Raw genomic sequence first — 18,931 nt, forward strand, 5'->3', positions numbered from 1 at the left:
TCAGGATTTAAGGAAAATGGAAGTGGTAGCAGCAAAAGAAAAGCTACAACCAAAGAGGAGAAAGAACATTCATTCCCCTGTGGAAGGATGAATTCCCCCGGGTCAAACTACACGACAGAAATAGAAATATGCGTTGCGTGGTGTGCTGCCAGCCCCTGTCAGAGCCGGACACAACGGAGGGGATCATTCTTCAGAGGCTGTGGAGTCTCTGAAGGGCCACGACAACAGCCAGTAACCCAGACAGACAGCACAGACAAATCCTCGGCCCATCACTTAATAAATTCTTGCACTGTCTGGAAACATAGATTAAACTAATAGATGCGACAAAAAATACAAATTAAAACGAGTTAAAGTTTTCTTTTCATTATGGGTCATTAATAATATGAATAATGATAAACATTTGATGGAACCAATAAAACATTCCTAGGGGAGGTAGTTTTATAAGTGGTTGTCTGTGCACTTGTACACACACACACACACACACACACACACACATACACCCACACACACACATTTGTTCTCTTCCCTTTTAAAGCACCACCACCATCACCTTTAAATTCTAGTGTCACACAAGGAGGAAATGAAGTTAACGCAATGGGGCTTAACCAACTAAACCGAAAGGGACAGGAGGTAGAAAGGTTGAAAGTAATGCTAAAAGTTTCTCCTCACTCAGCCTCTCAGTCTAAGTGAGTGAAAATGAATGATAGTTTGGACAGAGCCTGAAAGAGTCCGAGTGACAGGACACGGGAGGAGGAAAGAGGTTTAAAGTGAGAATTACAGACTGAGAGAAATAGAAAAAGAGAGGGAAAGAGACAGGTTAAGATGGTGACAGAGCGAAAACCCTGGGGAGACCTGTTGCAATGAGCAACAGACCAACAGATTGTGACAGAGGAAGACAGTCAGACAGCTGACATGCTGTTGGGAGTGTGATGTGTGTCACAGTGTGGGGCAAACGGGGAACTTTGTTGATGCCGATGATGGTGATGATGATGCAAAAAGGAAGAGGGGCTGATTATTATGATGAAAACAGTGCTGCTGTGGCTCCCATAGTTGAACTCCTGCACCCAAGGGATCGGAGACTCGGAGACAGGCCGACAGGCGGCCTGGAGGGCAACTGGATCTTGGGTGAATTCAAGCTCTCAGTGGGTGTCATTACCTGTCAGTCAGTGTTTCCCCCTCAACGGGCTTGGCCTACAGACAGAGCCACTGGCATGTAATTGTCTGGAAGGTCAAGGGAGAGCAGCGGATGGTTTGATGGGAGGAAGAAGTGGAAAGGTTAAGAGACATGGAGGAAAGAACAGAGCAAAGTTGATGGTGGAGAAAAAGAGGAAACTTTTCCTCCCACAAGACAGTGAGGGGAAACTGAACTGAATGTCACCTCCAGGGAAACTTTTAATAGGGACAGTCATAACCATAAAGTAACACTGTGTCCTGTGGTTGTTTGTACTGTAATAGCATTTAACACCTGATGTAACCTCAGAGACACACTTAAACAAACAGTCTGCTGACCATAAACAGCCACATGCGGCGTGAGAGGAGCCTTTGGCATTTTAACATGGTCATTTAATCTGCAGTAAACTGACCTTTATTATGAAGGAAACGTCTGACAGTGGATGATATGAGAACTTCTTTCCAAACAGTCTGATGGACAGAGTTGGATAAACCTCATTCATTCAAAGGTCAGTGCAGAGAGATGCTAGTCCTGAGCAATACTGATGCCTTTAAAGCTTTAGCGACTAGACAATTCATTGGTTAGTTGATCAATTGAGCTTCGTTAATTTTTTAAGCTTCTTTTAGATTTAGTCTAAATCTTTGTCCTGAGATTAAAAAAAGTCCATTAAGTTGGACGACGTGACTGTCCCCCAAAAGGGAGGCCAGTGTTTTGATCGCCACCTGGTGGATGGCTGCAGTATACAAACAAAGTAAACACCTACACAACATGTTAGTAGATTCCGAAAAGGTCCAAACTAAAAAGTCAAAGTGCATGTCAAAGTAAATTTTCTAAAATATGGTTGAATAACATCTTATCAAACTGATGTTTATTCAAGTCTTTTTTCTGTTCTAGTCATTTGGTGCTTTAAAAACAGGGTGAAAGGTCACGATTGAGATGATTGGTCAAGCATGTGTATTTTCTTCATCTTACTAACACAGTTCCATCTCTGGTCGCTCCAAAAGTGCAAGATGGCAGCGTTCATATCCAAAATATTTAGGCTTCATTTCTGGATAGTGGGAGGAAGTGGAGTCCATCCATCTTTATATAAAGGTCTATGGAGATTTGTTATTTTAAAGAAGTTTAGCTTAAATGCTCATTCACTGTCTGAACTAAAGGCAGACTATAAGTCAAGTGGACAAGTAAAACTAGACAAAAAAAGGTTGGCTAAATAAGGTAAAGAACATTTTTAATGCCAACAATTTGAGAGTGGAGAAAGATGTTTGTCTATAGAATGTGTAGATTTTCCATTTACAGCCATATCTAACCTCAAGTGAACGAAAAGTTTCAAAAGGGAAAGAAATTGTCAACAATGTACCAATTCCGCTGTTATCGATTATTACCACAGAACTGTTTCCTGTATCTTGATGTGACAGTCTGTGGAAGCAGACGGAATTTCTGCCGCCCCAACGGGTTCAGAGCAACCAAAGATGGAGGACAGGGCTTCGCTCATCCTGTCGCTTTAGGACAACGCTCGAGTATAATGCACCACATGAAAAGGACATAAGTAACCTTTCTCTCAATCACTCATCTCTCACCCCCTCTTGGTCTACCTCATACCCGTCCTCTTCATTTCTCTCTCTCCCACACACACACACAGGCATGTAGTCTTATGAGTGATGGCCACTGCACATGAAGTATTGATTTTTTATCACCATTTCAACAGGGTAGGCAGGGACAGAGCGTACATCACTCGAAGAGACAAAGCCAAAGCTCCTTAGGCCCTTCAACAGTATCAGCAATGATATGTACTGGATATCCCCTGATAACAGCTCACAGCCATTTCTCTAACCCTCGCCCTTTCTCTTGCTCTCCACTGCTTTTTACTTTTTATCTTTTGCTATTTTGCTAATATTGTCCACCCAACATGCATTAAGTGACTATAGGTAATGAAACGGGACGGGGATAAGGTTTGGCAAATGAAAGGACAAATACCAAAAAAGTTTGATAGGAATGTGAATTATGTAAATTAATGATGTATGAAAAATATATCTATTATCTAAAATGCAAGAAAAATAATATTCAGAGTAGGGAGAAGTGAAGCTTAATTTAAACCAATGTAGAAAACCTTTTTTCAAACATTAAGAAGTACCAGATAAGATTGAATGTGGACCGAAAGACAGATACCGCTGGAGCTGTGTTTATCTCTGCGGTGAATGACTGGTGTGAAAACTTCAAGCTGGGCTCCGGGTTAACTCTTCTATCCTCAGGAGACGTAGAGCACTTTAGAGAAGACTACAAAGATAATAAGATGGAAGGGAGGAACATTAAGCTGTGAAGAGAAATGCTGCAGGGAGTTGTCCGGAGCTGGAAAGGGAGGGAGAGCGAGACAAGTCATTTGTGAGTGTTGGGTTGTCGAGAAGGCGCAGGAGGTATCGGAGGGCATCCAAAGTTCTCGTAGCCAAGACTAACAAAGCACCAGGGAGAACAGTGGTGATCGCGGTGACACGTCCAGTAAACCGGCCTGTGCCTGTGTACATATGCGTGTCGTCATCAACCTCCATGGAGCTTGTACCCTCTCCTTCTACAGCCACAGTACGCCCCAGGTGTTGCATCAGCCCTTCTCATGGTTTCTACCGTGGTGCTTCAGCTGAGGGCCACTTTATACCTGCACATAAACAGTGTGGGGACCCAGATGGCTACTGAGGCCCCTGGAGGCTACATAACTCCACGAAAGCACCTCCTCATCGTTCACACATGGCTCCATAAATGAGGTCTGAATGTTAAAGAGTTATGGGATTTTATCAGGCAGGCGCTCGCTAAAGATGTTTCCCCAGTGAACAGAAAAAGGAGGGTTAACAATGTAACTGGTGGACCCCGAGGGATCCGCCAGGGTAAACAGTGTTTGCTTAAGCCTGATTCTGTAAACACCCTCCAATAGCGAGGGGATCTGTGTATGTATTTATGTGTTCCCGCTCGGGCCTATACGAGGAAAAGGTACCAAGGACAATGTGCTTTTGTCGATGGGGTTGTAATAGGACCAGCGGATGAAGTATCCACATGGGAGTCCCTGCCTGAGCGTGCATGCAGCTGATAAGGTGAGGAGTCCAGGGGACAGGACGGGACACGACAGGACAGGAAACAGGTGAACATGAGTGTACGGTAATTCATAGCGCCTCCCTGAAGGACTTCACTCTGTGTAATCTGAGGTAAGACAGTAAGAGAAATACAAGAGGGACAATCATCCGGTGACCCCGAGCAGCCATGGAGATGGTGATGGAGACCTGAGAGGCAAAGAAAGGGGAGGAGAAGAAAGCTACGCAAACACAAACACACACACACGTTTAGACACACACTTACACCTGGAGACCGGACAATTGATTCAGTGCAGAGTTAATAACACAGTCGGCTGCACAGCGAAAAAAGGCCAACCTGTCTGTACACAGTTAATAGACTGCCACGTTGCCTGGGAGTCCCAGGTGTGTGTGTGTGTGTGTGTGTGTGTGTGTGTGGTTGTGTGTGTGTTTAATTGTTCCTGAGTTGATCTTATCAACGGTGTCCTTGATATTCAGCAAAGGAAACTGTACCTTGTTTATTTATCCGTCACAGCTCCGTACTTCCACCTCTACTCTTACACTTATCTCCTCAATTGGTGTGATATGTTACGAGTCAAAGTTCTATGAAACGGCTCATTAATCACGTTAACATGAATAGATGTTTTCCTATGTGCTGTCACACTAAATTGTTTAATCCCGGTTTCATCCCACTTACTCAGCTACATTACTTCTATTGTAAAAATAGTCAAAATATAGGAATCAAAGTATTGTTTGTACATCATAATGGTTTCCTTATGCTTTGGATTTGCATACAGCTTAATTTTTTTAATTGAACCTCTGCACAGCTTTTTTGTGTTTTAAAGAAAATAATGACCCCGCAATCTGCCGCAAATATCAATAATGTAAATGCAATCACACAGGTCACATTGGACTGTTTTCTGTTTAATATTTTTTTAGTTTTTTAATCTGTTGTGCATTTCTACGAGGCAAGAAGAACCAATTCCATCTGCTATAAAACAACCTATGACCTCATTCATGTTTTCTTTACTATATCTAAATGTTCCGGCTGATCACATTAAAAACAACCTCCACTCTTTTTCTATTAGATCCCTTTTTATTATCAATGCCTTTAGCTTTCCTTTCCTCTAACCTTCAACGTCAATACAGTTTTAAAATTGGAGTCCTTTCATTATTATTCAGTTATTTTCTTTTGTAAGTCCCTTTTCAATGTGACATTTTCCATTGTTGACATACAATTTGCACACTAAACAATAATGTCGTAACTAGGCAACACAGAGGTTTGACTGAATGGGAACCGTTCACGCTACAAAAAGACATCCAAAGATCTTTTTTTTTTTTTTAATAAGCTTTCACGCCTCAACACCAACATCCCCGTGACCCAAATGCTGTCCCTCCATCTTTGGATCAGTTTGAGATGAGTGAGTAGAATCACTGAAATAAATCGTGAACAAACATGAGCTCCATTGTTCCCTGTATCCTCCCAACCAGACACAGAATATCTGGTAGCTGGAGCTGGGAACCAGTCAACTACAAGTCCCTCCCAGGGTTAGCTAGCCATTAGGCAAGCTGCCAATCTCTTACCTTCCTGGAGAAGGGCCGGGGTAAATTAACCATAAAAACATGGCAATGAATTTTCCAAATAAAACAGCAGGTAATGCCACAGATGTACACTCAGAGAGGAGGATGGATGTGGACATGTGTGCAGGTGAGCCGAGGATTAGTGTTAACACAGAGTTGCAGGTAGGCGCGGGAGCAAAATTTTGCACGATTCGGGCATCTGTGCAGCCAGAGGTGGTGCTCAAGGCGCGGGTGACAGCTGCAGATGACAGCACCAACTGCGTGCGATGGCAGAGGGGCCTGGCAACAGCTGGGCGGGGGTTCTGAGGACTCGCCAAACTCTTCACTGTGAGTCCTGATGAAAGATGTGGCATAATGGAGAGGGACTGGCAGGATAGGGTGACAAGGGAGGAGTGTGTATATCAGCCGTGGGAGAGAGGTCTCCATGTGTGCATGTGTGTGGAGTGCGTGTGGATAATTTGCTCATGCAGGTATAAAATGGATGGATGAGAGAAGAAAGGTATTTGACACTGGGCCACAGGCACCAAATCGCTGTGCTAATTCACCACCTGGTTATATGAGAGGCCGATACACACAGTTAACAGATGACTACGGATGATACATTGTAAAGTGCTTATCTATCCTGAAAAACGTTTTTGTTAAGTTAAGCTAATAGTGTTTTAAAATATACATTTACTATTTACAACCAACTTTCAAGCTTTTTTCTCTTCACAGAAAGCATACTAGTCAATAAAAACTTAAAAATAAATTCAATAAAAACACCAAGACGACTGACAGGCTGAAGTTTGAGTGGTTGACTTTGATTAATTTCCAACATTACCATCCATGAAACAAGATTACTCAGGACACTGTTGTTACTTTGTGTTGTCATGTTGTTGGACCAACACTCATTTCGAAAGCTCTAAAATAGCCTGAAGCGACTGTAAAACATTTAAGAAATGGCCTTGGCACGTCAATAACTAAATGTACCCTGTGCAAATAAAAAGACTAAGCTTGTTAAAGTTGATGAGATAGTGGTTGAAAATAATAGTATTTTAGAACAAGTGTGCACACCCAACAACAGATTTTATTACCTCCAGCAAGAGGTTTTCACTTCTGTTTATCTGCTTGTATGTCGTGATTACACAAAAACTACTGAACCGATTTTTTTTTGTAACTTGGCGGAGGGATGGAGCATGGGCCACGGAGAATTAACTTGAAACATTATTTAAAAAATGTTAAGAAATACTACAGAGATCAGGGCTGTGTAGAATGCTAATATCTGTGAAGAAGGGACATTTGGTGCGGATTAAGATAATGATCCAGATAAATCTGACCTCAATACAAGTATATGCCCTCCTTTTATTGTCATGTTATATAAATTCAATACAAACAAAAAATAAAATAACAATACATTTTGGGTCTGATATGTTCATCCATCAGATGTGTAATTATAAATGTTGTAAGGAATCAACGTTTTTCAAATTATTGTATTTAAGTAACACGTTTCAGTTAATGGCAACACTGGACCAAAAATGGTTTTACACTATACTGAACAATCAGATGAACTGGGGATTACAAGGCTCTCATCCACCCTCACAAGACCCAGAGGAAGATGATGGTCCTGTTGTTGCACAGGTTTGTATTTCTGCTACTTCATCAGAGTGGTGGTATGGAGGGGGCTTAGACCCTGGAGGCTACAGTAAACCTTTATGAAGCTGCTCACTGTCACATGAAAAGCAGCAGCTGGAGACTCCATATGTATCAGAGGAGACACATGACAATCTTTACCCTCTGCAGGTCAACAGTGACGAGCACCGCAGTGCGAGAGGAACTGGCTAATCCTAAATTGTGAGGGGGGAAAAAGGAAAGAAATGAGGGAAAGGGGGAAAAAAAGGATTTAGACTCTACGAAGGAAGAATATCAATTTCCGTCTGCACTGTCTCTCCGCCCTCCAGAGACTTAAATGACACAGAGAAAACAAAGAGAGAAATACGACTGTTATGACAGATCAATGAAACTTCCTGGTCACAGCACCAGGATATATCTAAGGCCAGTCTTCTAATCTCGGCCATTACTGGTGTTTCTGCCGTAATCGACCAAATCCCATACTGACTGACTGTGATGATCGAAGTACACACCCATTAGCTTCTACATAGCTGCCATCAATCTGGGCTGTTGAGCCATACATGCTTCTCTGCCTGTAAAACAGACTTGCTTCTCTTATGGCAAGGACAAATATGTGCTGCAAGTATGTGAGTTTGTATGTGTGTGTGTGTGTGTGTGTGTGTGTGAGAGAGAGAGTGAGAGAGAGCGAGCTTCTTATCTGAAATGAATTGGACGCGGACAGTTCCCTGTAATGACAGCTACAGTATTTGTGATCTTCTTTAACCCTATAGCGAAGGTGCTGAATGAAGGACAAAGGATCTGGTCTCAGTTGCGTATACTGTATGTGTGCATGTGTGATTGGTTGTGTACCTGCCTGCACTTAAGCATGAACCTGTGAGCCGGCCCAATCATCAAAATCACAATCACCCTGTCATTCTGATCCTTCTGCACCTGCAGTATTAAATAAAGGCCTATCAATACTTCCTATTTAAAAGGTAGCACGATTTAGATGCTAGGTTATTTTGTCTATTTTTGAATAGGATATATGGGCAAACAGTTAGATCAGTACATTCACTTAATTTCATACACAAACGTTGACTTATTCACCCTACTTACTGTAGACATAATTAAAGGAAGGATGAGTTATTTCTATTGTAATTACAACATGTGAAAATGAAAGCGTTGAAGCTTTCTTTAAACACACACAGTAACTGATAATAAAGGGAGTCCTATTTTTTCATAGGCAGCGACGTGGCCAAGAGATGTATACACAGACCATATTGCACCAGCTGCCGCGGCCATCTGAGCATAAAGACCTTATCATTGTAGCAGAGTAACAAGCAGCTAAATGAGAGGGCATCAGGGAAGTTAAATTTTAATGGCAGCATAGTTGAGAATCACCCAGACAGAGAGAGCCAGAGAGAGGATGAGAGCAAGGGAGAGACAAAACCCCTGCCCCTGTGAACACAAACTGAGTATGCATGAGCCAGTGTACGCATGCCTGTATACCTGGGATTGATGTTGTGTTGTTCTGCCCTCATCAAAACCCAGTCAACAAAGGCTGCCTTTTTTCCCCCTGCTAGCTGCCAAGAGATGATCGCTCTCCACAGGAGGAAAAGCGCAGCGTTTTTAGCATTAACGGTTCTATTTTCACAAAGCAAGGCAGAAGCGCCATGCACCGGCACAAGCTTGCACAACTGGCAGCGGCAATATATTTTTTGTAATCCAAGAGTCCAGTGTTGTGGGTACAGCAGTGGTGCACACATGCTGCAGGTTTAAAACAGGTGAATTAAAAAACGTGTGTTGTAGGCATCAATCATAACTAATCAAATCATATCCTTTAGTTCCCTTTAAAACCAGGGCTTGCTCCACGATACACCGTCTGTAATGGATGAGTAGAGTCAAGATGCACCGCACAATGCTGGCTTCTACTCAGAGGAAATTGATGTCCTTGTCTGGGAGATGCAGCGTCCTGAGTTGCAAATGTGGGATGAATACAAATATTTAAGGGCAAAATTGCCTCAGTCTTTTCCTGTAGATACCACATTATTACCACAAGTATTGTAGTGATTGGTGAGGTGGATAGTATGAGTGCTCATGGGACTGTTGAGTACCCCTAGTAATGTGTTAATGTTCTCAGTTGACTTATGTGGTTCTTATACTTTTCCGTATATATATTCTATAGTTTAAAGTTAGGATTTATGTTAACTGGTAATGTAGCCACCAAGACTGTTGAGACTGCTGATCGGGTCGAGGCACTGTTCATGTGAAATCTTTGTACAGCATTAAATGCCAGTTACTACAGATTACTTACCCAGCATGCAGCAGAAAGAGAACTATAGCTCACCTACGTAGGTAGATACCTAATCATGCAGGACTTGAACAGTTACCACAAGGATCTTCAGCTGGATTGGGAATTATACAGAGAGCCAGACTAAAAGGGAAATGGTCTGGCGGTGGCCTTCTGGGTGACATGCAGCTGATGCAGGACTGTGCTGCCAAGGCAAGTGAAAGGGGAGTTGGATGAAATTGGGGTGAAATGAATGAACACTCTTATTATATCCATGTCCATTATAGGGTAATAAAAATAATGGGACACCTCTACACAAGTGTTTACTTCAGCCCATTTAAACTTCAGCTATGGTGCTGCTGTACAATGACCTTCACTCCACACCACACCGTCACAGGACTATAAAACATTCAATAATAATGCTTGTGTTCTCTTCTCAGACTATTTTATAATAACTAAGCTTGTGCCTTGTGTCTCAGCATGAGGCAAGCTCCATTACACATCAACAAATATCACCCTGCAGCTTGTTATTAGTTGTTAATCATTAAAAAAAACAATGTTTTCATGTTTGTGAGTGACTGAGGTTAGTTTACCCTTATAGATTATGTGTACATGTGCATGGGCAAATGAGCAAACATTCATTTAAATTTGTCTTTGTCAATCCCAGTGGGGATTCATTAATTTCAGGAGAGTGCGTTTTGTGTGTGTGTGTGTGTGTGTGTCGGAGTGTGTGATTGAATCTAAGAGCAAGCGCGTCACATGCCTGTGCGCCGCGACTTTATCAGATTTACTGAATAATTTATGGAGTAAGCTCGGGAGCAAAGTAGTGTGCATAATTGCATAACATCACTCCTATCTGCCACTCCTGCCATTAACTAAACGATTGGTCCCAGCACCTGCCCTGGTAATTAAAACCTTAGAGATTTATCATAAGCACTGCCCCTTTCAGCCTGGGCCCGAGGTTCAGATTGGTGTTTATCATAGGTACGGGCGACATTCAACTCGAAAAACACGTTATTTAACACCAGAAACCCGAAACACAGAATGTTAAATGAGAAGTCCTGTATGAAAGAGTCATGGCTGCCTCCAGGCACACACTGTCCTGTGATTAAAATCCCTTTTCTTTCTGATATGACCTCATTACCGTTGCTGGCATCTGAGTGAAACAGAGAGAAACTGGACAGTTGGCTCTACTAACAGGTGGTCACCTAAAAAAGTGGGTTTAACTCAGATGTGCCCTGTAGCTTCAGGTCTGCGAGAACATTTGTCTGATTGTCATTAACCCGGTGACTCACAGAGCACATGGCTGGCTAATTAAAATTAGGGACATTAATCATGTAGTCTACTCACTTGGTTCCTCAGCTGAGCATCAGTCTCTGCTTTGGTATTCATTCATAAAATAATCATGTGTCCCTTACAGAGGAACTGAGGCTATAATTCAGAGGATATTTCAAAACAACACAGGACAGTTCCCTCCCAGTTATTAACTCTGCGTCCCCCCCAACATGCTATCTCCTCTGCCCTTCCAGGAACAGTGGCAGTGAGTTAAATGAGTTTCAAGATACCAACTGAAGTCTGAGTGTGTGAGGGCAGAATGAACATGCCTGGAGGCAAGGGCACAATGATTCAACCACGGTGGCTCTGGCAGCAATAGCCTAAATAAGTCACCGTGAGCATAGATGAGGCCGAGTCGAGGGAATTAACAGTATGGTGCTTCTGACTTCTGGATATTAGCTCAGCGGGGCTAATTACGCTATTAAACTCTACCTGTGGGCTTGGATTTCGCTGATCCAGCCAATACATGCCCTTAGTGAGTAAGTAAAGTTTGCACACAGAGCAGTCAAGTGTCCTTAGACATGTTGTTCCTACTGAATTATACTGCAAAACATGGTGTATGTCCAGACATAACCAGGGAAGGGAGTATTTTGCCCTCAGGTACATTGATGGGCTGCTTGCAGACTTTCATGCTGAACAGCAGTATTTCATGCTTCTTGTTTTCGGGGCTAAACTTAATATTGTACTGGCCTAAAATTTGCTATATCAACCGGGCATGCATGAATATTGTTGGAATATGTATCTGTGAAAATTAACTGTAACAATAGTGGCACTCTCATATCTTCGCCAAGGCCTAACAGTCTTTCACGTTTTCATCAAGATCCCTGAATTTTTCCCTGGGAAGTTGGAAAAAATTTCAGAAAATGACTTTTCCTTTATCCGCCTCCTATCCATAAAAATCTGTCCCCTAAACATGACTGATTGTTTTCATCAAATTACATTGATTACATTTTTTTTAAATGTTGACAAATTAAACAATTTCCTGGATCTACCTCATTGTGCGGATCTGGGACAAAATTGAAAATATCTTTCTTGGCTTATGTTCCATTCTGCAGTTTTTAAATCATCCTACTGACAATGCAACCAACCAACAAGGAAATGAAGAGGGGTGGAAACACAACCTCCTTGGTAAAAGTAGTGTCATGTCGAAGTGAACTAGCACAAAATCACAAATCACATTTCTAAAAGTCCAATATGTATTGTTAAAGGCAGATGTGGATGTAGGTAGAACATCCAGTTATCAGGACTTCCCCAGTGGCTAAAACTCAAAGCTTTATTTAAGTTGCAGCCACAGGGGAAGGACGCAGCTCCACTGTATTTACTAAAGAGAGAGGCCCCCTCGAGCGTGAAGCACTCTATCATGCTCAGTGCTTCTTGGCTTTACATCTATCTCACAACAAACTTGACTAACAGATCCAGTGCTGCCAGTCTTGCGAAGCTCGGTAAAGATGGCACAGGCAGGAGTAGCCTCTGCCGCCGCGAGAGTGGAGCCAATTGAATTTTAGCACACGGAGAATCCTCCGTCATGTTTTCCGACAGAGTGTGGAAAAGGGAGCAAAGGTTTGTCTGACTTCTTCCTGTGGAGCTCGTCTGGTTGTCGCTCCCTCTGTATTTCAGGGATGCTCAGTAAGAGGGTTTTTTTCTGTGTAAAGTAAAGACAGCTGTAAATTTTGTGTTTAACAAGCCTCGAGCTGGGTCTCGTGCAGAGTGGGGGTTTGAGGGGACACCATCAGATTTCATACAGCATTTGCGCCCTAGTGTTTAGATATAATACAAGTCGTTTTGGGCTTTAAGCTATAATGTTGTAACGGTTTTAGGTGTCAGACTTTACTGGAGATTTCTTTACATGAATCAGTTACTTGTTAACTGATGATATAATTAATGATGCCTTCCCAAACTGATGCAAGTTTCATTAATCCAATGGTAAATTAACAAGCTGTTTGTCAGATAATGGAGAAGCTGATACAATGATAACATGCTGAACATAAAACAATCCAGATGTTCTGTCAAAAATGCTACGATTATAGCATTTAAAACAATTGTACGTTGCCTTATCTGCTAAATCAAAATCTAAATCATTGAATACCAAATCTACTATTTCCAAACAATACATTATAATCATAGAGAAATCACTGCATTATAATGTTGACAGTAACCTGGTGTGACATTTACTATGACAGCAATGAATGTACTTTACTTTTTATTGACAGGTAACAATGACTATAAACACTGTCCTTGCTAATAATGGCATGGATAGTTTACATTTTATTTTATACATTATTTATGAGTGTATGGGACATCTTGTGAAAGTGTAAAGGCCAGGATTGTACAGGGAATTATACTATCTCAGGCTCTCTCAGACCTGACGTGACACGATGCATGTAAACAACATGTCACGCTAATACAAACATACAGTACAGCTCTGGATAATGAAGATGCAGGTTGACTAAGGTACAATGCAGCGTAGTCTAAGAGGAGATTTAACAACCCGAGCAGTCAACAAAAGAAAGGAAAAGGTCAGTTTTTCTTTATGGAAGTGTTCTTAAACTTTATGGTGTGTACAACACAAGAGGCTGCACTCTTTGCAGTAAAACAGGCTCTGATACACTCTATCTACAGTCAGGTTTTGGGAAATGAGAGCAGGGATGGATACAGAGAGTAAACATAATATTTAATCCACTCCATGCTAGTAGAATTTTTATTGTTGGGATAACCGTGTTGAAACTATTGCTTCCCCACATTAAGAGGAGCAGGTTGATGACATTGAGGTAAACCTTGGACGCACGGGCCTCTTACCCTGGAAGTATATAACTGGGAGGAGACCATGAGGCAAACCTAGGACATACTGGAGGGACAAGCTCTCCCAACTGGCTTGTTGCGATTGAAACTAATGTGTGGGTTTCTCTACTGGCCCTGTTGCCACTGTGACACTGAATAGAGAAATTAATGACTGAATCAATGATGAAAATACCAACAGACTCTCGACTTATCCCAGAGGGGCTCATAATAAGTTAGGTCATTATTCAAACAAATGTTAGTGGCAGCTAAATATCTGTTTCACTATATTCCCTTATCACACTTTCCATAACTCGTTGCTACTAAACACTTTATTGACAATGCATACATGTCCTAAAGCTAGGACAAATGATAATCAATAAAAAAAGGGCTTTTGAACATGTGCCATCACCCTTTAAAAGCCTATTTAATTATGTTTATTATTGATATTTTCTTTTCCAAAGGCAGCTGTGGAGCGAGTCAGACAACATTTCTTGATCATACATTTTGAGCAACAGGAAAAACCTGTTTAAGGACGTTAACATGACTTTGGTTGATGTGTTGCAGGTGCTGGTGATATTGTGCGCAGCTTACGACAGATTTTCACAACAATCGATATGAATCCTTACTCTGGTTTAAGAGGGACCACACATGCTCTAAAAAGGAAATCCAAAGCTTGCCGTCTTGTTGTATCACAGAGCAGCACATTGAAGGTGAGCTAAAGGATACCTGCCAGGGGAATTACACAGCACTTGATTGAGCCAAAACCCAGTGGGTGCCAACAGCTAAATTTGGCACAGGGATGCACCAATCCTAATGTTTTGGTCTATTTACCGGTACTGATACCTGGGCTTTGGGTACCAGCTGATTCTGAGTACTAATAAATTACCACTTTTTAATGAATAAGCTGTAAGATTCACTGTATTTAAGACTGGTGTTATTCTTTATGTTTCGGGAAACATTGAGCTTAGATTTCTCTCTGAACTTATTGTTATTATCCTGCATTGATTGTAGCCGTTAAACTTGAGGGTGGAGGAACTATAACATAACAGACCTCAAACTGCCGACCTTTGCTTTTTGCTATTTTCATGCTATTGCTAGATTAGATTTATTTTTGTGAAGATTTAGTTTGTAGATTCCCTTAAGATTTAGATTTGGAAAGAATTGGTATAAACAATAGTAAATGTAGTGCAGATATATTATATTTATTGTATTAGGTTCCTTATCTAAGATCAGGAACAGCATGGGCATCTAGTTTGCATGCTAGTGATTACAATTGGTGGTGTGACTGAATATAGGGTCAGCATTCAAAAGTGGACTTAGTCAGACACTGTCAAATGAAGCAGTCCTGATGCCTGAAGATGTGTGAGTTGCACAATAAAACATCCTATCTACCTTTACAACAACAGTGTCTGTATTTTTTCACCATTGACTGAAAAATGTGTGATTTGATTGATGGTGGAATAAAACGGTTCTAAAAAACAGTCCGAGGGCTTCAGTGAGATAAGAGAACCCGACGTGAGAGCGACATTGATTAATACAGTGAATCAAGAGTCACATAACTGAAAGGAGGCAATGAAATCTTATGAAAATAGTGGGAAATGTTTTTAAAACCATTGTCATGACTTTATATCATCCTGCTCGGCTCCTGCTATGCTCATTTCAATAGAGGCTATGAGACACAAAACTATCCATCTCCTCTGAACCCTCCTACTCTCTTTGATTTACGAATCACAGATAATTGGCTTTTATATACTGATATCAAACTGCACGAGTGGAGAGGGAGGACTCTGCAGTGTTTATCTATCTCGATCTAATGAAGGATCATATGGTTTTCCTACAATTTTTAATCCCTGAATTAAATAAAACATATCAGCTTTTAGCAGTGATTATGCACGTTTTGGAAAATGATTTATCCGAGCTAACACAAGCAGCGTTTTGTTGACGGCAGACACTCTTTCACTTAACTAATGAGGGAATACTACACACAACAACAAGCAGCACCATATGGTGGTGAACAGGCTTTTTCATGTAATATTATGCGGAATCTTCTCAGGTTTAAATGTTTTTCTTATGCCTGCACGAGGTCTTCTAATGTTCCTTCATAACAGTTTGTGAGAGGATTTTACCTTAATGAACATTTGTGTCTCCTTCCCTGTGATCTCATCTCCTGAACTATGCGGTTCATGATTAATTAAAGCGGCAGTTGTATGTGTGGTTTTCCTTAGTAAACCAGACTGAACCAGATTTAATTATTTACATTTTCTAAGGTCAGTATCCATGCAATTAATCTCTCATTACACTCCAACCGCAGACATTACAGGTAGCCTACACACTGCTCCTCTGCTGCAATGAAAAATGCCATTAAAGTCACCTTTTACGTGTAGCTCATCATCCCAATGAGAAGGTCAATTAGATGGCACGCAGGCGTACCTTAATTTGGCTCAGCTAATTTGCAAGAGAAATAACACAGCAGAAGACGAAGGGAAGTTCCTTAGTTCACCTACACTGCACTTGCTGCTGGTTGCTGCCTCTGGTCCTGGCAGGGGAACGTGGCTGGGGTGGCAGGTTGTTTTTGGCCCTGACACATTTAGAGAAGGCCAGACAGTGACATTATGCAAGCCAGGCAGCACTCGAGGGACTGCCATGTAAATACCATCTCCGAGAACGCAAATGGCAGCGAGTTTGTGGTGGTGTGTGTTTGTTTGTGTGTGTGTGTGTGTCTGTTGATATCTATGCCTCGCACTGCCTTGTGTGTAAATACACACACACCGAAAGTACACTGTCAAAGAGATGTGTGCTGCGCTCAGATGATATTAGAAGGAAATAAAAAATTGGGCAAAGCGCCTAATTATCCATTTAAGATGCAACATGACTGAGGTAAACATAAAACAGCACAAACTGCCGAGGAGCTTTTGAACAATCAGGTGAAGGGTGCTAGAGAATTCAAAGAGAAAGCAGAGACACACAGCTGTTTCTTCTTTATCCGACAATATTCACAAAGAAGAGAAAAGAGTTCTTCTGCGGTCAGGCATGTTGATACAGTAAACTCTCAAACTGTGTTGTTTTAAGAAAGCACAGATGATTGTTTGGGGGCATCGGATGCCAAACCACCAAGCATTCTGCAAACTGTAGCTGAGTCGTGGCAAAGCCAGGAGACGAGGAGCAGACAGGGGAGAAAAAAACTGCCACAGGAAAATATCTTCAAAGGCAAGAAAGACGGCAGTTTGAACCGGCTTCGTTTTGTCAGGAAAAGATCAGAAGCAGGCTGCACTGAAGTTCTAATATGCATTCACGAGTTTGTAAAAAGGGGACTTCTCGCGGTTCAACTTTTTTTCGTCATCACTGCATCTCATTTCTCTAGAAAGTGTGCACTGTAGTTTTTATCATGTTGAGAACTGAATCCATCACCCCAGACGAGGCGGGTTTCACAAAGGCAAACTATTGGTTTTATTATAGTTTCATGATTTTTTTTTCCTACTATTAAAATGCCCCTTCTGCTCCCACTCAACATGATTGTGATTCCCTGTTTGGTTTTGCTTGAAGGTTTAGTTTCCTTACAGTAATCACGGTGACGTTTTTTCCTATTGTTATGGATTGTGGGACATTTAAGCTAAACAAGTTAACATGAGGACAATACAAGAGTGTAAAATGTTACAATTTCTCTGCGTCCCACTGAAAGCAAAAGCATTTTACGTCAGAGGGCAATGATTGGTTTGCCAAAGATGAAGGGAGGAACAGGGATGGAATAAGCTGCAGTAACTTTAAATGTGGTAAAAGTTTTTCATGCTCTAGATCCAAAAGAAATTTGTTGTTCGGGGAGGGATTACAGAGTAAAGAAGAAAGTGATTGATGGCGACAACAAACATGGTTTAACAAATCTTCCTGTTGAAGAGCACTGTTTGTGTAATTACTCAGACACAACAGGCAGACAAGAGAAATTTCACTCTCCGCTGTTTCAGGAAGTTGACAACCATGCTGAAAATTTAAAGCAGGTCATTCAGTCACCACACACAGTCTGTGAGCTTTAGAATCAGTCTATATCTCCATCTTTACCTTAACTTCCTATCTGTGTCTACATGCAGTCTACATATATTATTATAAACACACACAGACACACATAGAGAGTTTCACCACCCAGGACCTGGGGTCTATGCATAAATAAAGAGGCAGTCAGTCAAACCTTTAGACAGCAAGCTAGTGACAGGGAGTCAGAGACCTGCTGACTGTAGAGGAATAATAACTAGAAGGAACAACTCCCATTGGTTAGCAGCAGACTCTGGCAGGTTATGGGACTTTTGAACCATGGCCTCTCAGATACAGAGTCTAGTCCGACTCAACCTTGGTCCACCGATCTGTCACTCTTTCCTCAAGCAGCATATCACAGTGGTTTCTTTCCGAACTTTGTTTCTGTACTATTGTAGAAAAAGCTCAAGCATGACAATGACATTAATTTAGCACTAAATTAAACCTATTACACTGTATCTGAAGCAATCCAGTGATGTAGTGTTGAAGCTATTATTAAGATTATGCAGTAAAATGTTTGCACAGTCACAAAGTTAAGAAAATCGGTCTAACCGAACTGAGTGGGTGTGTCATTGCCTTAAATGAATTTAAATCTGAAAAATTTTAATTGATCCATTTGTTCACAGATTTTTGTATGTATATGCAAATGAAAAATATTAATTTCCCATTTCTTGAAAAAGCCGCATCATCTCTGCACCAATAAGAAAAACAGACTTCCAGGATCAACATGTGCAGGCAGAAGTTATTGCCTCTCTCTCTCTAAACTGTATGTCAGTCTCATAATTTACCTATTCTGAAGGAGAGCGGGCCACCGGAGGTGCTTCTCACCCACATGGCTAAGAAGAGCAGAAGCGCCCAGGCTGTGAGCATCTTCTATGACTCCTCATGGGTCCTGCCCCGGGGGTGCCCCTGTCACAGCCACCTGGAAAACACACAGAACACAGCACAACATTTAGGCATGAACCAACATCAAGCAAAAACACAAATTAGACTTAACTGTGCAACACTGTTTCTTCTGTAGTATTGTATCGGGGCGAGTTTGCTTCTACAAAGCCCACAATTCATGTGACTTATGACTTTCATTATGTGCTGGAAGTGGGCCGTATTTTGGAC

General features: G+C 41.5%; 1 protein-coding gene across 1 annotated transcript in view; it reads right to left on the bottom strand.

The window, feature by feature from the left end:
* Window positions 1-18,688, bottom strand: part of grik4 (glutamate receptor, ionotropic, kainate 4) — a 154,274-nt gene extending 135,586 nt beyond the window's left edge. The window contains exon 1 of the mRNA XM_061073199.1: window positions 18,607-18,688. Within this exon, the coding sequence (XP_060929182.1) occupies window positions 18,607-18,688 (82 nt within the window). The remainder of the gene's footprint in view (window positions 1-18,606) is intronic.
* Between the last annotated feature and the right edge of the window lie 243 nt (window positions 18,689-18,931).

The sequence above is a fragment of the Limanda limanda genome, chromosome 6 (assembly GCF_963576545.1).
Source record: "Limanda limanda chromosome 6, fLimLim1.1, whole genome shotgun sequence".
NCBI classification, from domain to species: domain Eukaryota; kingdom Metazoa; phylum Chordata; class Actinopteri; order Pleuronectiformes; family Pleuronectidae; genus Limanda; species Limanda limanda.